Source organism: Silurus aristotelis, assembly GCF_946808225.1.
Source record: "Silurus aristotelis genome assembly, chromosome: 15".
Taxonomy (NCBI): domain Eukaryota; kingdom Metazoa; phylum Chordata; class Actinopteri; order Siluriformes; family Siluridae; genus Silurus; species Silurus aristotelis.
In genome coordinates, this window is record NC_139588.1 from 6116990 (window position 1) to 6134541 (window position 17552).

The window sequence follows — 17552 nt, forward strand, 5'->3', positions numbered from 1 at the left end:
CACCTGAGAAAGTCAATGTTAATATTTGGTACAGTAACCTTTGTTTGCAATTACAGAGGTCAAACGTTTCCTGTAGTTTTTCACCAGGTTTGCACACACTGCAGAAGGGATTTTGGCCCACTCCTCCACACAGATCTTCTCTAGATCAGTCAGGTTTCTGGCCTGTCGCTGAGAAACACGGAGTTTAAGCTCCCTCCAAAGATTCTCTATTTGGTTTAGGTCTGGAGACTGGCTAGGCCACGCCAGAACCTTGATATGCTTCTTACAGAGCCACTCCTTGGTTATCCTGGCTGTGTGCTTCGGGTCATTGTCATGTTGGAAGACCCAGCCTCGACCCATCTTCAATGCTCTAACTGCGGGAACGAGGTTGTTCCCCAAAATCTCACAATACATGGCCCCGGTCATCCTCTCCTTAATACAGTGCAGTCGCCCTGTCCCATGTGCAGAAAAACACCCCCAAAACATGATGCTACCACCCCCATGCTTCACAGTAGGGATGGTGTTCTTGGGATGGTACTCATCATTCTTCTTCCTCCAAACACGTTTAGTAGAATTATGACCCAAAAGTTCTATTTTGGTCTCATCTGACCACATGACTTTCTCCCATGACTCCTCTGGATCATCCAAATGGTCATTGGCAAACTTAAGATGTGCCTGGACATGTGCTGGTTTAAGCAGGGGAACCTTCCGTGCCATGCATGATTTTAAACCATGACGTCTTAGTGTATTACCAACATTAACCTTGTAAACGGTGGTCCCAGCTCTTTTCAGGTCATTGACCAGCTCCTCCCGTGTAGTCCTGGGCTGATTTCTCACCTTCCTTAGGATTATTGAAACCCCACGAGGTGAGATCTTGCATGGAGCCCCAGTCCGAGGGAGATTGACAGTCATGTTTAGCTCCTTCCATTTTCTAATGATTGCTCCAACAGTGGACCTTTTTTCACCAAGCTGCTTGGCAATTTCCCCATAGCCCTTTCCAGCCTTGTGGAGGTGTACAATTTTGTCTCTAGTGTCTTTGGACAGCTCTTTGGTCTTGGCCATGTTAGTAGTTGGATTCTTACTGATTGTATGGGGTGGACAGGTGTCTTTATGCAGCTAACGACCTCAAACAGGTGCATCTAATTTAGGATAATAAATGTAGTGGAGGTGGACATTTTAAAGGCAGACTAACAGGTCTTTGAGGGTCAGAATTCTAGCTGATAGACAGGTGTTCAAATACTTATTTGCAGCTGTATCATACAAATAAATAGTTTAAAAATCATATATTGTGATTTCTGGATTTTTTTTTTTTAGATTATGTCTCTCACAGTGGACATGCACCTACGATGACAATTTCAGACCCCTCCATGATTTCTATGTGGGAGAACTTGCAAAATAGCAGGGTGTACAAATACTTATTTTCCTCACTGTATGTATATATATATATATATATATATATATATATATATATATATATATATATATATATATATATATAAAGATGCTCAGTATTTCCTGTGCCTTGGTTCCAGGAAGCCTAATAGCTGAATAAAACATCTTAGATGACACTAACCAAGATCCTCCTAATGACAGGCTTTGGTGAAAACTTTAACTCGAAGAGATGCTATCTCGTGGTGTACGTTCCTCGTACGCAAAGCGAAACAAAACTCAGAACTGTTTGTCGTAGGACTGCGATAAAAAAAAACAAAAAACTTTATTTCAGGAGAAATGTGGCCAAACTAGATTAACTGTGTCAAATTCCATCAAATCATTTCACAGATGCAGGTAATGCTTTGTGCAAGTTGCACAAACACAATATAGTTTTGTATTATAGTTGTTGTTTTGTTTTTGTTTCTTTAAATTAAAATGGTGCTATAACATCAAATGAACTGATTTGTAACGTTCATGTTTGTATTTTTCCCTCTTTGCATTCTGGGTTTATCTAACAGCAAATTCAGAACATATTTGGACAACCTGAACCTCCCCTTTCTTTTTTTATTTAAATTTTACAATTTGCCAGGTTTCAGGAGGCCAGTCTGGTCAGGACACATTGATTTGGTTGGACAGTAAGAATAAAACTGAACAGCAGGTCTACTATATTCTTACGAAAGCCAGAATCACTTGCAGTTTTAATTTTGTACTAGAGGTCGACCAATTCATTGTATTTTGCAGAGTAATCGGCACTGACACTATATTGCTGGAACTATCAGCTATAGGCAAAAATCTAGACCTAGTTTTTCCGGGTTATGTTATACAGTACGAGGGCGGCCTCTAGAGGTAAATCCCTCACGCCACGTACTGATTATTTGACTTGTTTTTATTATTTATTTTGGATGTAAGTGTTTTGATTTACTTAGTGTTACTTTTTGTTTAATTTGGAATGCGTGTTTAATTTTTTTATCAATATTTAATAATATAATTCATATATTTATATTTATTTAGTATAGCACATTTTCATGATGCAGTAGAGATTTTTATTTTTATTTATTTATTTTTTTTACATTTTTGAATACAGTACTATTTTAAAACAAGTACGATCTAACCTAGCTATCGGTATCAGTAAAATCCACACTCAACCACAATTTCATACTTTAATAATGAAGGCAGGACAAACTTACAGAGATTGGTGGGTTTTTTATTTTTTATTTTATTAACAATTCTAGGTTAAACATTTATATTACAGTAACAATATAACAATAATATAATCAAATGGGTCACAGTTACTAACAATCTTAGGAGGAAAATAATTATTTAAATGTCACATTTTCATTAGCTCTATTCAGTTGCATTGAAAGTGTTTATGATGCATTTATTTGTTAATTAGAATAACTTTAGATTTGGTGATTTTCTACATTGTTTATACTCAGACAATGTTCAGTATGTACCCGTGCTCAGCATAAAGTATGTTAAATTAAGATTTATATCTTTGTTAGTTAAGTTAAGTTTAGATCTTTTGTGTAGCCTTTAAGCAGCCACCTGAAGATCTCCCCTGGCCCCTGTCTGGGACTTTTCCAGCCATATTTGGTTATTTTCCAAACTGTTACCACAATGTTACACAGTTGCATAGGATGTCCTTAAATGTAGTAGCATTACATCTTTTCCATTGAACTAGAAATCCCAAACCTGTTCCTGCATGACAATGCTCCTGTGCACAAAGCCAGCTCCATGAAGACATGCTTTACATGGGTTGGAGTGGAAGATCTCCTGCTATTGAGCTCCAAACCTTAAATAGTTTGGGATGAATGTGAACACTGACAGGTCAGGCCTCCTACTCTCACCTACATCAGTACCTGACTTCACATACGTGCTTGTTTAATATCCCATATCAGATGTACTCCTTGCTTTTCTAGATTTTGTGTGTGTCTGTGGAAATTTGTGATAATTCTGCTACATAAGCATTAGTGTGATCAGATACTGATGGGTCTGGTGTTCCAGTTTATCCTGAGGGTGTTTAGAGGGGTTCTGGCAGTCAGTAGATCTTCCACTTCAACCTTATCTTCATAGAGCTAGCTACACTGGGGTATAGTGTTTTGCATCATGGAAATGTGGAAAATCATTGCTCTATTAATAATATAAGTAATGCAGTGGCACTTTTGAGGACCAGAGATTCCAGTCTGTGCAGCCAAATGCCATATTTAATCTGGCTCAGGGTTGATGCCTACTAGGTGTAACTCCACCCCCAGGCACATGGCTGCGGCAGAATACGAACACTCTGTAACCTAGGCTGAGAAATAGGACTACCTACAGATAAGCTCACCTGTGCAGGTGTAGTAGATTGTGACAGAGCCTGTGATGAAGCTTTCTAAAGAGAAGCAAACCTGAGAAAACCTTGCGAAAGAATATCTTAATACGCCATTATGGGAACATCGTCCAGTCTTCTGGATGACAATAAATACACCTTTATTAAAGGTAAGACTTCATTTGCCAACTTTTGCACATTGTTTCGTTCAAGGTCAAGTCAGCAGTGAAGTCCTTTTTTTGAAACGGGCCCATTGTCTTCTAGATGAGTTATTAAAATTATAAAAATGCCTGCAGAAAGAGGTAGATTTTTTTACCAGAATACTGAGAAAACAGACTGTAATAAATAATTCCACAGATGAATAAAAGTCATGTTATTAGACTTTGTCATATTAAGCCTCCACTTGTAAACATAATCTTATTTATATGACTGTAAACTAAGTATATAAATAGGTACATAAGCGCCATGATGCTTAAGAGTGTCTTAGTGGGGTTTGGTACCTTCACACAGATCCAAGAGATCTCTTCATTCTAGAGGAAGTTACATCATTACTTTGAGATGATTTTCTCTTAGTCAGGCATGTTGAGAATATTAACACATTGGGCCACAACATTTTCTTTTTTCAAACAATTCAGTAAACCTTTGTTCTGTGTTCTCTCATTGTTTGATCCACAATGAGAGAGCACTTCTATTAGAAGAAAAACATTTAATCACGAGGATGATCAGGATGTTCCCTTTAAAGGAACATACACATGATATTTTATTTTTGTGTAAAAACATGGAGAGCTTTTTATCCAGTCTTACTTGACATACAATATAGGGACAAAATTATTGGGACACCTGACATTTGTTCTTTCCCAAATTGTTACCACAGAGTTGGATGAACACAAATATCTTTGGATGCATAGTAGCAGGAACTTTTTCCTTCACTTGAACTTGAACCCAAACTTGTTCCAGCATAACAATGCCAGCTTCATGAAGATTTGCTTTACATGGGATAGAAAGATCTCCTGCTATACAGCTAAAAACCCTAGTGAACACCTTTGTGATGAATGTGAACGCTGACTGCACCCCAGACCTCCTCACCTCAGTACCTGTCTTTACTAACACCCATGTGGCTGAATGAGCACAAATCTCTACAAAATCTAGTGGAACATCTTCCCAGAAGGGTGGAGGTTATTATAACAGCATATTGGGAATAATGTGGAATGGGATATAAAACAATTACACAGCAATCGTTTGGTCATATTGTGTATTAGAGCAATTCTGTGTGGGTGTGTATAGAGGTTCTAAAACACAGGTGAACCATGCGTGTAAGGTATGTGAACACAGAACTGGCCCTGCAAGTTAGGCGTGAATGCCTAATGTAGATTTTCTTTCTGCATCTGGTTTCATTGCTCAAGAATGCCAGACATCTTGAACAAAAACTCAACACAACCAAAACACCTCTGAAAGAGTGGCTGGATGTGAATTCATGACATTCAAATCCAAAATGCAATGCCTTAACCATTAAGCTACCACATCCCACCAAAAAGCTGCATCTTTGATGGTATGGGAGTGCATTAGAACTTGCACATTTGGAAAGGATGCATCAGTGCTGAACGGTATATTCAGGTTTTAGTGCAACAAATGTTTCCATTTAGAAAACGTCTTTTTTCAGGGAAGGTCTTGCATATTTAAGTAAGACAATGCATACTGCATCTATTACAATAGCATGACTTCATAGTAGAAGATTCCAGGTGCTGAACTGACCTGCCATCAGTCTAGACCTTCCACCTTTTAAAAACATTCGGCACATCGTAAAATGAAAAATACAACAAAGAACACCCAGGACTTTTGAGCAACCAGAATCCTGTATCAGACACATATGGGACAAAATTACTTTTTTTTTACAAAAATATAGCAACTGGTTTCCTCAATTCCAGATGTATACGTACAGAAGACATGGCCCTGTCAAAAAAAACCTGTTGCAGCCATCAAATTTAAAATGCCATTTATTTTACATAAATTTGTATATATTTTTGTTTAAACATTTGATATTTTTTTTTGTTTTACTGTGAATAGAATATGGGTTTATGAGATTTGCTTATGAGAAGTTTTGCCTTCTGTGTATATTGACAATCTAAACAATGTCCCAACCATTAGTCTCTATTTATTATGTACTTAATTTATACACTGAGGTTTACTGAAAGAGAAATGGTGTAGGGGTAATTCTAAAGGAAGAGTACAGTAAGAGTGTAGTGGCGGTAAATAGAGTTTCTGATGAACATGAAGCTGGAAATTGAAGGGGTGGTGATAAATATCATCAGTGCCTATGCTCCACAAGTCGGCTGTGAGATAGAGGAGAAGAAGAAATTGTAGTTGTACCTAGGAATGAATGATTGGTCATTGGGGCAGACTTTAATGGGCATGTAGGTGAAGGGAACAGAGGTGATGAGGAGGTGATAGGTAGGTATGGCTTTAAGGTGAGAAATGTGGAAGGGCAGATGGTGGTCGATTTTGCTAAAAGGATGGAAATGGCAGTGGTAAATACGTATTTCAAGAAGAAGGAGGATTATAGGGTGACATATAAGAGTGGAGGAAGATGCACACAAGTGGACTATGTTCTATGTAGGAGATGGAACCTGAAGGAGATTGGAGACTGTAAGGTGTTGGGCGGGGGACAGTGTAGCTCGACAGCATCGGATGGTGGTCTGTAGGATGGTTTTGGAGGCAATGAAGAAGAGGAGAAGAGTGATGACTGAAAGAAGAATAAGATGGTGGAAACTAAAGGAGGAAGACTGCAGTGTGAGGTTCAGGGAGAGGTCAGACAGGGGCTCTGTGGTGGTGAGGAGATGCTGGATGATTGGGCAATGACTGCAGAAATGGTAAGGGAGACAGCTAGAAGGAACTGAGCTGGGAAGGATGTGCTGCAAGTTAAAGCAATAAAGGATGGAGATGGAAATGTGTTGACTAGTGAGGAGAGTGTGTTGAGAAGACGGAGGGAGTATTTTGAGCAGCTGATGAATGAGGAAAATGAGAGAGAGGGAAGGTTGGATGGTGTGTAGATAGTGAAGCAGGAAGAGGATAGGATTAGTAAAGATGAAGTGAGAGCAGCGATTAAGAGAATGAAGAGTGGAAAGTCGGTAGGACCAAATGACATGCCGGTAGAAGCATGGAGATGTTTAGGAGAGATGGCAGTGAAGTTTTTAACCAGATTGTTTAACAACACTTCTGAATGTGAGAGGATGCCTAAGGAATGGAGTGCTGGTACCTACAGGGGAATTAGTTGATCAGTCACACCATAAAGTTATGGAAAAGAGTAGTGCAATTCAGGCTGAGAGAAAAGGTGGATTTATAGAAAACGTACGACAGGGTGCCGTGAAAAGAGTTGTTGTATTGTATGAGGAAGTCAGGTGTGTCAGAGAAGTATGTGAGGGTGGTGCAGGACATGTATGAGGACAGTGTGACAGCAGTGAAGTGTGCAGTAGGAACGACAGACTGGTTTAAGGTTGAGGTTGGACTGCATTAAGGATCGGCTCTGAGCCCTTTCCTGTTTGCAGTTGTGATGGACAGGTTGACGAACGAGGTCAGACAGGAGTCTCCCTGGACTATGATGTTTGCGGATGATATTGTGATTTGTGGTGAGAGTAGGGAGCAGGTTGAGAAGAGCCTGGAAAGGTGGAGGTACACACTGGAGAGAAGGGGAATGAAAGTCAGTAGGAGTAAGACAGAGTACATGTGTGTGAATGAGAGGGAGGGCAGTGGAGTGCTGCGGTTGCAGGGAGAAGAGGTGGAGAAGGTGGAGGAGTTCAGGTACCTGGGGTCAACAATGCAAAGTAATGGAGAGTGTGTTAGAGAAGTGAAGAAAAGAGTGCAGGCAGGGTGGAGTGGGTCGAGAAGAGTGGCAGGAGTGATTTGTGATAGAAGGGTATCTGCAAGAGTGAATGGGAAAGTTTATAGGACTGTGGTGAGACATGCAATGTTGTATGGTTTAGAGACAGTGGCATTGAGTAAAAGACAGGAGGAGGAGCTGGAGGTAGCAGAGATGAAGATGTTAAGGTTTTCGTTGGGAGTGATGAGGATGGACAGGATTAGAAATGAGTTTATTAGAAGGACGTTTTAGAGACAAGGTGAGGGAGGCAAGATTGAGATGGCTTGGACATGAGCAGACCAGGGACATGGGGTATATCGGTAGGAGAATGCTGAGGATGGAGCCACCAGGAAGGAGGAAAAGAGAAAGACTAAGGAGGTTAATTAATGTGGTGAGGGAAGACAAGCAGGTAGTTGGTGTGAAAGAGGCAGATGTAGAGGACAGGGGGGTATGGAACAGACTCTATAAATAAATGAACAATGGTGTGAACAATGTGTGAGCAAGTGCTTATTTATACTTTCACATGTACCCACTTGCATCATCTGCAAGTATAAAGATGGGCAACTACATAAGTGTCCGTGCATGGTCTCTTGATGTGCCTCCAGAAATGCTGATTTATTTTATAGCTTTAAATAGCTGTTTAGTAGTGTGTTTTGTATGTTTTTCAGAGTGGGCGCAGACGGAGCTGAGGAATTTTTCACCTATCTACAAGAAGCAATACTCTCTGGCCTTTTTCTCCCACGTTCATGATGAGTTGGTTCAACGCAAACAGGAGCATACTCAACTCCTTAAACATCGGGTAACGTTTTAGAAATGTAAAACAGCAATGGCTTATGCATCATTGAGGCTTAATGGGTGTAAATGGAAGAAAATTTTCCAAATATGAATTCCCCCAATTTCTTCTCCAGGATCCACCGCCAGAAACAGAGGTGCTCTACCAGGAGTCTGTGCTCTACTTTTGCGATAACAGGAAATGGAAGGAGAGGTTTGTGGTGGTTTCAGCCAATTACTCTCTGGAGTACCATGAGAGCTATGAGGCAAGTTTTTCCCCTCTAAAAATGAAAAATCAAGGGATGAAAGATTCCTTGTTACTATAGATCACATTAATATACTAATCTCTTTCGTGCAGACTTTTACGAAAGGCACTCCACCACTATTAAAGGTGCTGACTACCGGAGGAACTATTTTGACCACAGATGAGAAATACATGGAAGTGATAGACAGATGCTTCACTGACACTGACAGTAAGACCAGGGTTGTATTTTATTATCCATATTTGATTATTTAGCTATTAGGACAGTGCAAATATGCACACATGAATATGGGTCCTAAGTCCACCATGCAGCATCTCAGATCACCTGGATACCTGGAAAAAAGTATGTGAACAAATGACAATACCCAGTTCCCGAATCATATTAAGTCAGAGACTCGTATCAAGTCAGCGACAAAGCAAAACCACTATAGAGTCAGGAATGATGCAAGAACTTTCCAGTAAATAATGGTCATATGACAGCAGTATTTATAACAAATATTGCCTTATACAAATACGTATATCACCTTCAATAACACCTCCTCTGTTATTCATGGCTCATAGAATTACATTTTATATATATTATTAGTGTTCTATTTGTGTGTATTTAATGTTTCAGTTGAAGCTGATGAGTTGCTTTGCCATTGTAATGTCTTCAGGTTGTATGTGGAGCAAAATCAGGATCTGAGTCTCAAAAATGTAGAAAAAATAAAAAATAATTTTTTTATATTAAATAAAAACATTTTATTATTATTTAATTATATATTTGTTTTTATTATTTTTTTTTTTTTGTACGGAACTCCTAAGCGACCATGCATTATATATATTTTTTCTTTTTTGTTTTCTTGTGATCAAGACTAAACATTGGGCCGATTGACGGTGCAGGTTATGGTTATTATCATTGATGCTTCCTCCAAACCATGCTCTTTATGCCAAATACATACATATATATTAGGGATGGGGGAATTAACGCGTTAATCTTTGCGATTAATTTTAGATGTTTAACGCGTTAAAAAAAAAATAACGCAATTGACGCAGCACTTTTTTTTTTTTTTTTGCTCGTTTCCATGACTTCCTATTGCTTATTGTGAATGTGCCGAACAGTCACCCTGTCATGATGGAGATGAACAAAGATGGAGTTTTAGGAGGAATGTTTACATTTAAAAAGTTGCCTGATGGCCTGTTTGATAAAACAAAGATGGTGTGTATGATTTGCAAAGCTGAATTCAAATATTATAGAAGCAATTCGTCTTTAATCTACCATTTAAAAGCAAAGCACCCAGGTGCTAGCAACATAACTAGCGAGGCTACAGGAGCGCCTCGCCAATCCACGTTACTAGAGTGCTACAGTAATCGTGGCAGGCCATTGACCAAACCTGTCACTGATAAATTAACCGATGCTTTAGCTAAATGGATAGCTAGAAACTGCCGCCCAGTTAGCACTGTGGAAGACGAGGGACTGAGAGAAATCATGCAAATTGCATCGGGAGACACGTCTTACAATCTACCCTCGAGAAGAACGATTATGTCGAGAATACACAGTTTGTATGACAGCGAGAGGGCGCGAAGGATGGACATATTAGAGAAAGCAAAATATGTCGCTCTCACAGGAGATCACTGGACATCGGTGAGCAATGACAACTACTTGGGTGTCACAGCGCACTTCATAGATGAAGAGTGGCGATTGCGTTCGTTTGCCCTTACTGTGAGTCAGACCACAGAGTGGTTGCTGCACACATTTTATTTGATGGGAACAGCTACTCTTTGGTTCTGTGGAGACTCTGTTTACAGTTCAAATGTCATTAAAATGTTATGTCATTAAAAACTTTGTGTTGTTTAATTTAATTAGGTGATTCTACATGTAAATATTGATGATAACAAGCTTAGGGGAAAACACAATTAATTGCAATTAATTACAGAAAATGTGCAATTAATTAGTTAATTTTTTTTAATCGATTCCCAGCCCTAATATATATATATATATATATATATATATATATATATATATATATATATATATATATATATATATACACACACACACACACAGTATATGCAGAGCATGTCACTTGACTGTAAGGTGAAGTTTTAATGCTTTAATGTAGGAACATGTACTAAAAGAAATACTGGATATTTCACATACAGGAAGATAATTAAAGACTATATTTTACAATACTATAAAAGCCAGACTAATTCTGATTCTGTTCTGAGTACTGTGGTTTGTATTAAAGATGTGAAAGAGGACTTTGCTCCTCCAGTGGTGGGAATGCCAGGCCAGTTTCCCGTGTACCTCCGACTGCCATACCAAAGAGACCACTACTTCTGCTTCTTCCAGGAGGCCAAACATGTCAAGTTTATGTCTGTTTTATCTGACTGCATTCGCCACCAGAATCAAGGTAACATCATAGCTGCAATATGGAAGTATTAACCAGATAGGAAGAATCACATCACAAAACGTCTTACCTTAGAAAGACTACTTTCTAAAATGTATGACTAATATAAAGTCATTTCAGTAGCTATATACTTGTACAATTATTTAAGGAAATCTTTAATTAAATTTGTTTTTATTTCAATTAATTATGCAATGTCTTTTAAAAGTATTCAGACATCTGATCAATGATTCCATATTACTGAATTAGAAATGGTGCTTTGACATTTAATTCAGTTCAATGTTTTATTTTAAACACTGGAACTCAAAATTAGTTATTGCTAGGTGACATTGTTATTTTTATTGGGAACGTATCATTTTGTGAAAACTGAAATATTGTTCAGATTTACCACCTGACCACTGAATTTTCCACTAATGGGGTTTTCAATTTTTATCCAGTAAATGTAAAAACTTTATAATGATGCACAAATAGATGCCAATGGAAAAGTATTTGTATCAACATTAAGGCAATTTCTTTTCACATAAAATTTTTCCCAACAAAAACATCCCCTCAACAGTAATTAACTTTGAGTTCCAGTGTTTTAAAATAAAATATTGAACAGAAAAAATTTTCAATCTGTCCTTTGTAATTCAGTAATATGAGTTCATTGGTCAGGGGCCTGAATACAATATAATAAATATTATAATTATATAATTATTAAAAAAATGTATTTGTAATATGCAAATATATATATTTTTTTTCTTTTTCTAAATGTGCCCAAATTGTGCCCTTTTATCTCACTCATCTCACTCGCCTCCTTACAGACTTCTTAAAAAAGGAGACATTCGAAGTGCAGGCCTTCATCAAAGCTGTTCAGCTTTACAGGCAGGATAAGGGCTACTATGAATCATGGGATATGATGATAGGCAACGATGTGCAGGTACGAGCTATTAGAGGTATATAGTATGATTTAGGAAACACATTTTTAATCCATGTTATAATTTTGGCCTATTATATGTGCACACACGACAAACGTACATTCCCAGACCAGTTTAAATGAGTACAATCATAATCAATAATATTTGAACTAAGCTTTTTTAATTTATGCGTTTTCTTTATACAAATTAAGTCAGTTTGCAAGAGAAATAAAAACATGTTGTGTTTCAGCTGCCTTACAGAAACCAACATCTTAAACACAAACAAAATCATCTCTATAATAATGAATAATGTAAAAACAATGTTGAATCTGACTGTTTAGAGACTAGGATATAGGGTTTATATACAGCTCATACCAAAGAACTTATGTCTTTGAAAATATATCTACAAGGATTCATATAACAGAAAAGCAAAGGTTATGTATAAATTTGTATTATAAACAACATTCCAGTCATTTTGTATTCGGATGCTGTGTCTTGTATTACTCCGAATCCCTAAACCTACTCCTCTGCACTGCTAGGTGCTGACTAATCTAACCATGGCGGATTTATTGCCATCTCAAGAGAAAGACTTGCTTTCTTGCCTGAAGGCCAAAAAGATGGAGAAGAAGAGATTGTGGTTTGCTGTGAGTGCCAATTTTGTTTTCATCACCTCAAACAATACTAACTGTAATATTTAAATGTATTTAAAGACATTTCCTTCGCACTAAGTGATATTTCAGACTTAACATTTATCGATCTTGTGCTAGTAACCATCTGCAAAGCTGCAAACTGGGGAGGGGGGGAACAAAATTTTCAATGGCATGGCTCAATCAATTACTTTCTGCAACTGCAACTATTTTGTACATTGTTTTTGTCCCATAGTTTTGTGTATATTCCTTAACTCTTTTTGCACATGATGTTGATGATTCGATAGGGTATAGAAGCAACCAAATCATCAGTATAAGCTGAAGACGACTATGCTATTAAATTGTAAATATTACAGTATCAGCACAGTAATAACTCACAGTAGTATTGGAGTAGTGTGATATTGGTGCAAAAGTTTTATTCACAGTAATGTTACTGGGATTAAAACAGAATAAGCTGAATGTTATTGCTGCATTGGGAAGTGACCTCCTGTAGTCAGGCCACAAAGATAGTAGTCAGCAGAGTGTTTGCTACAGATTACTTGCCAAGACTCACCAAATATTCTAAATAATCTGGTCAGCAGTTTTCCTTTGGCAGTCCTATTCTGTGATAGACAGCACAGAGTCACACAGTCAACAGTTGTATACCTACAAAAGGTTCACCTGATGAATGTGATAAGAAATGCATGGTGATTCTAATACAACTGGCAACCTCTGCATCACTGTACTACATTGTGTCTGACTGTACAAGTTGCTGGAATGGCATTAAAACCTGACACGACTTGATTGTAATTGGGGAATTCCGCAGAAGCACGGTTAGGGTGTAGCATCAACATACCACAGATGCATTACATGCTTGTGAATCATCACCTCGTTTCTGATCCACAGACAGTTGAGGCAGTATATAATGTGGTGCAGGAGATTTTCATGGAGGGCATGGCTGCTCTGAACAACGAGTGCAGGGAGGCAACCATGCAGCAGAAAGCACTTATGTGCTCAAATATGGATCAGATCATGAGCTCCCGAGCCTTTCTGGAGAGTAAGCTCAGAGGTACCACCCCCCTTTTTAATGTACACTGCTTATGAATTATGAACTTTAATTGTAGAAACATTCTATCTGGGGATCCCACAATGTTAATATGCATTATTGCAGCACTATGCATTTTTGCAAAACTGTAATTGCAAGTGTCCAATCAATACTCTCAGTATGATCACACAATATACTCATAATATAGTACATATTGAACAACTGTTATTTATTACACCATTTATGGTAGCAAGGTGTCAGTGTATCTAATTTGTACGCTGTATTGTTTGAGACCTATCTTCTTCTTTTGGCTTCTCCCATTAGGGGTCGCCACAGCGGATCATCAGTCTCCATCCACCCTGTCCTCTACATCTGCTTCTTTTAAACCAACTACCTGCATGTCTTTCCTCACCAGATCCATTAACCGCCTCCTTGGCCTTCCTCTTTTCCTTCTTCCTGGTGGCTCCATCCTCAGCATTCTTCTACCCATGTACCCCATGTCCCTCCTCTGCACATGTCCATCTCAATCTCGCCTCCCTCACCTTGTCTCCAAAACGTCCTACATGCGCTATCCCTCTAATAAACTAATTTCTAATGGTTTCTAATGGTTTCTAATAGTCATAACCTATGGTTTTTATTATTATGGGATATGAAACGTACATACTAAAAATGCATTTATTAATGTGTGTCAGAATCCCATTTAGTCAATAGCATCTAAAATAAAATCTTCACAGAAGTCATAAATTTTTTGATTTATGCAGGGTGGTATTAAAAAGTTTGGAGACTAGCACTGTTTTGGAAGAAAGTACTTTATTTACATAAGTTTACACACTATTAAAATCAAAATAGTCACCTTGAACAGCAAGCGCTCCTGCCACTTCTGAAAGTCTTCTTTTCGAAGCGTGTCAAACGGCTTCTATGATTAGCGCTGGATCTCCGCAGCAGTGTCAAAATGGCGACCTTTGAGCTGGATCTTCATCTTCAGGAAGAGGGCGAAGTCCACAGGACCCAAATCTGGCGAGTAGGGTGGGTGTGGAAATGACGATGTTTTTTTGGCACACTGACTTACAAAGGTTGGTGCTCCCTGTGACTGTGTGTGCAGCCTTGAGCTGCCATCTGTTGGCATGTTACAAAACTAGTCTCAAAAATGTTTGATACCACCTCAAATATATATATTTCACAGAAGAACTTTATATACAGTGTTAGATATCTACTCAGATAATTGCAAATAGCATCCTGTTCCCCCTTCAGCAGCCACCAATGACAGCACCAGCATGTTGCCATCAGAAAGACTAGGATGATCCGCATCAAAATTGAAAAGGTCGTCCTAATTGTGGTGTGCCTCAGAAATGGAAAATTTAACTGTTATTGTTTTCAAGTTTGTGTATATTATGCATTGCTGAACCTTATTATTGTTGTCTCTAATCGCACATCACAGCCGCAAGTGAACGGAATGATAATGCCGTCCATTATCACTAACGAAATCTCAGCATACATCTGTCTTAATAACCGAACAAGATCAGCAAAAAAATAAATCCTCTGGACTCCCACTCTAACAGACATGGTAGCTGAGCTGGCTACCCAGTACTGCAAACAACACATAGAGCCTCGCCTCAGTGCTGTGCTGGAGGAGATAATGGGGCCCATCAGCCTGGGCTTTGGGGAAGCACGGCAGGTCAGCGAGAGCATGATGGAGCACCTGTGCCAGGTTTATCAAGAGGGCATGACCAGAGAAGATCTCCAACAGGTGAGGTGTTACCCCATTTATGCAATTTATTGGGAGTGGAAGTTTTTTGTTTTGTTTTTATGTTTACTTACCTAAAATGATCAAATCCATATGCTTGCCCATTAATTGTTTATTTCAATAAGCCTATGCTAAATAGAATCTTCTTTAATGGACATTCTTTTCGTAGAATTGGGTAGCGATGAGTAAACCAGACTTACAGAGCTGTTATGAGAAAGTTAGTGGACTGAAGGATAATATACAAGAGTTCAGCTATTCTAACTGCAGAGGCCTGGAGCACAGCACACAGATTGATATACAACAGGTATAAGTACAATACACCTTTAAATTTGTTTGTATGTCAATTCTAAAAAAAAATATACTGTATATATAAAAATCTAAAACCATACAAATATATATATAGAAATGTGTACATACAGCATTTTTGACCCCAATTTTTAGACATACAGTAACTACCTGTAGCCTTTTTTTAAAACTGATATTTACAACTTTTGCTGAAATGACAAATGCCCCAACTCTTTAAAAAAAAAAAACATACATGTTTGTGAATTCAGCTGGTAGACAATGTGGAATACACCTTTGGACTACTTCTGAACAAGTCTCCGCAAGACAACAACCTATTAGATCTCATGGTAAAAGCCAAAAATAGGGTGTTAAAGGTGAGCACACGGACATGTACACTCTCACTCACATACGGCAATATCCAAGATCAATGCTCTGTATTTCATGTGGCTTACAGCAAGGGTCCCCGACCCACGGGCTGCGGACCGGCACCGGTCCGTGGGTCAATTGGTACCGGGCCGCACAGAAAGAATACATAACTTACAATATTTCCGTTTTATTTATTAGCTGATTTTGAACGATGTATTATTTTGGAAATTTACCGGATTCTCTCCACCACATTCGTCTATGACTTTTGATGTGTGTCATGATGGCATGGTCACATGTCTTACCTCCATCCACTACCTTCTTAAAGGGGCTCCGGCTGCTAAAACATATTACATTAGCGCTAAATTCAAACCCCAAAACTAGCAAAATAAACAAAATACAACACAGTGGCTTCACGTTTATGATTATATTTAGAAAATACCATGCCGGTTTCTATGCCGATTGTATCATTTTATTTTGTTGTATTTATCCGCCACACCTTAAAGGCTGGTCTGTGAAAAAATTGTCTGACATTAAACCGGTTTGTGGCGCAAAAAAAGGTTGGGGACTGCTGCCTTACAGGTTTTTTTCAGTTGCATTGGAGCATTTCTTGAATCATTCTTAATATTTGCAAACTAGTAAGTGCACATCTCAAAACAGTTAGTACAAACAGAAGCACACAATGGATTACCTGCAAAAGTACCTACAAATGTTTTTGTGTCAATTAAAATCTTATTGCCATCAGGATAACAAGTCATTTTGTCATTGATAACAAACAAGATCGTCAAAATGTCAGTGTTTTCCAGATGTAAACTACGGTTTGGATCACAATGATTGAAAATGCACTGAAATCGTTCGGTCTTTATACTCTCGCCAATTAAAGGTTCATAACATTTGACTTACAATATTTTAGAGAATTAGTTAATTATTGGTTGATCTGTATAATAATTGGTTAATCAGAATAATACATTTTTATCAGCATGACAAACAACTGAAATAGTTGTAGGCAATTGTACACAATCAATTAAATGAATGTACCATTCGCAAATTGTTCAAAGAAACCAAAATTTGCTTTTATGATGTACACAATTGACGACATGATGTTGAGGTTGAACAAGTCGTTTCTGGGAAACGTTTCAATGCAACTGAAAAAAGAAAATAAAATCAGCGAATCATTGTGTATAACTATAATTGTGTATCCACCAGCAATATGACTATGACAGCAGTACACAGAGAAAGAGGATTTTCCAAGAAGCTCTGCTCAGCATCACTTTACCTAGGCTCAAAGCTTTTCTAGCTCCTACATTCAAAAAGGTACAGCTAAAAATTACAGTTTTATGTGAAACATTTAATAATGATGTATGTTTTTAATGCTGTATATCACTTTCAGTGTGGTTGGACGTGTGATGTAGCAGAGTTACAATATTTCCTATTCTCTGTAGGAACTACCGAACTTTGAACAGTACATATTTGCTGATTATGTCGATTTCATCAACGTGGAGAATGTCTACGAGGACATACTGGAGCAAATGCTAGAGAAGGACGTTAGCAAAGGCAAGCAAATGATGGCTGATGTTCTATTCAAATTAGGAAATTTTTAAT

The 17552-nt window shown here is 38.1% G+C and overlaps 1 protein-coding gene across 2 annotated transcripts in view; it reads left to right on the forward strand.

The window, feature by feature from the left end:
• The window catches only part of LOC310738068 (protein Niban 1-like), a 120577-nt gene that overhangs the window by 100997 nt on the left and 2028 nt on the right, over positions 1 to 17552 (forward strand). Inside the window, exons 2-14 of one of the 2 annotated variants that reach the window (XM_083562987.1) lie at positions 3754 to 3888; positions 8240 to 8370; positions 8480 to 8608; positions 8701 to 8815; positions 10833 to 10997; positions 11795 to 11910; positions 12427 to 12531; positions 13420 to 13582; positions 15118 to 15305; positions 15472 to 15606; positions 15857 to 15961; positions 17157 to 17264; positions 17393 to 17504. In XM_083562987.1, coding sequence (XP_083419113.1) covers positions 3837 to 3888; positions 8240 to 8370; positions 8480 to 8608; positions 8701 to 8815; positions 10833 to 10997; positions 11795 to 11910; positions 12427 to 12531; positions 13420 to 13582; positions 15118 to 15305; positions 15472 to 15606; positions 15857 to 15961; positions 17157 to 17264; positions 17393 to 17504 — 1624 coding nt within the window. In that variant the 5' untranslated portion in view covers positions 3754 to 3836. Of the gene's footprint in view, positions 1 to 3703; positions 3889 to 8239; positions 8371 to 8479; positions 8609 to 8700; positions 8816 to 10832; positions 10998 to 11794; positions 11911 to 12426; positions 12532 to 13419; positions 13583 to 15117; positions 15306 to 15471; positions 15607 to 15856; positions 15962 to 17156; positions 17265 to 17392; positions 17505 to 17552 lie in introns of those variants that run through there. The other variant, XM_083562988.1, reaches the window with a different exon arrangement.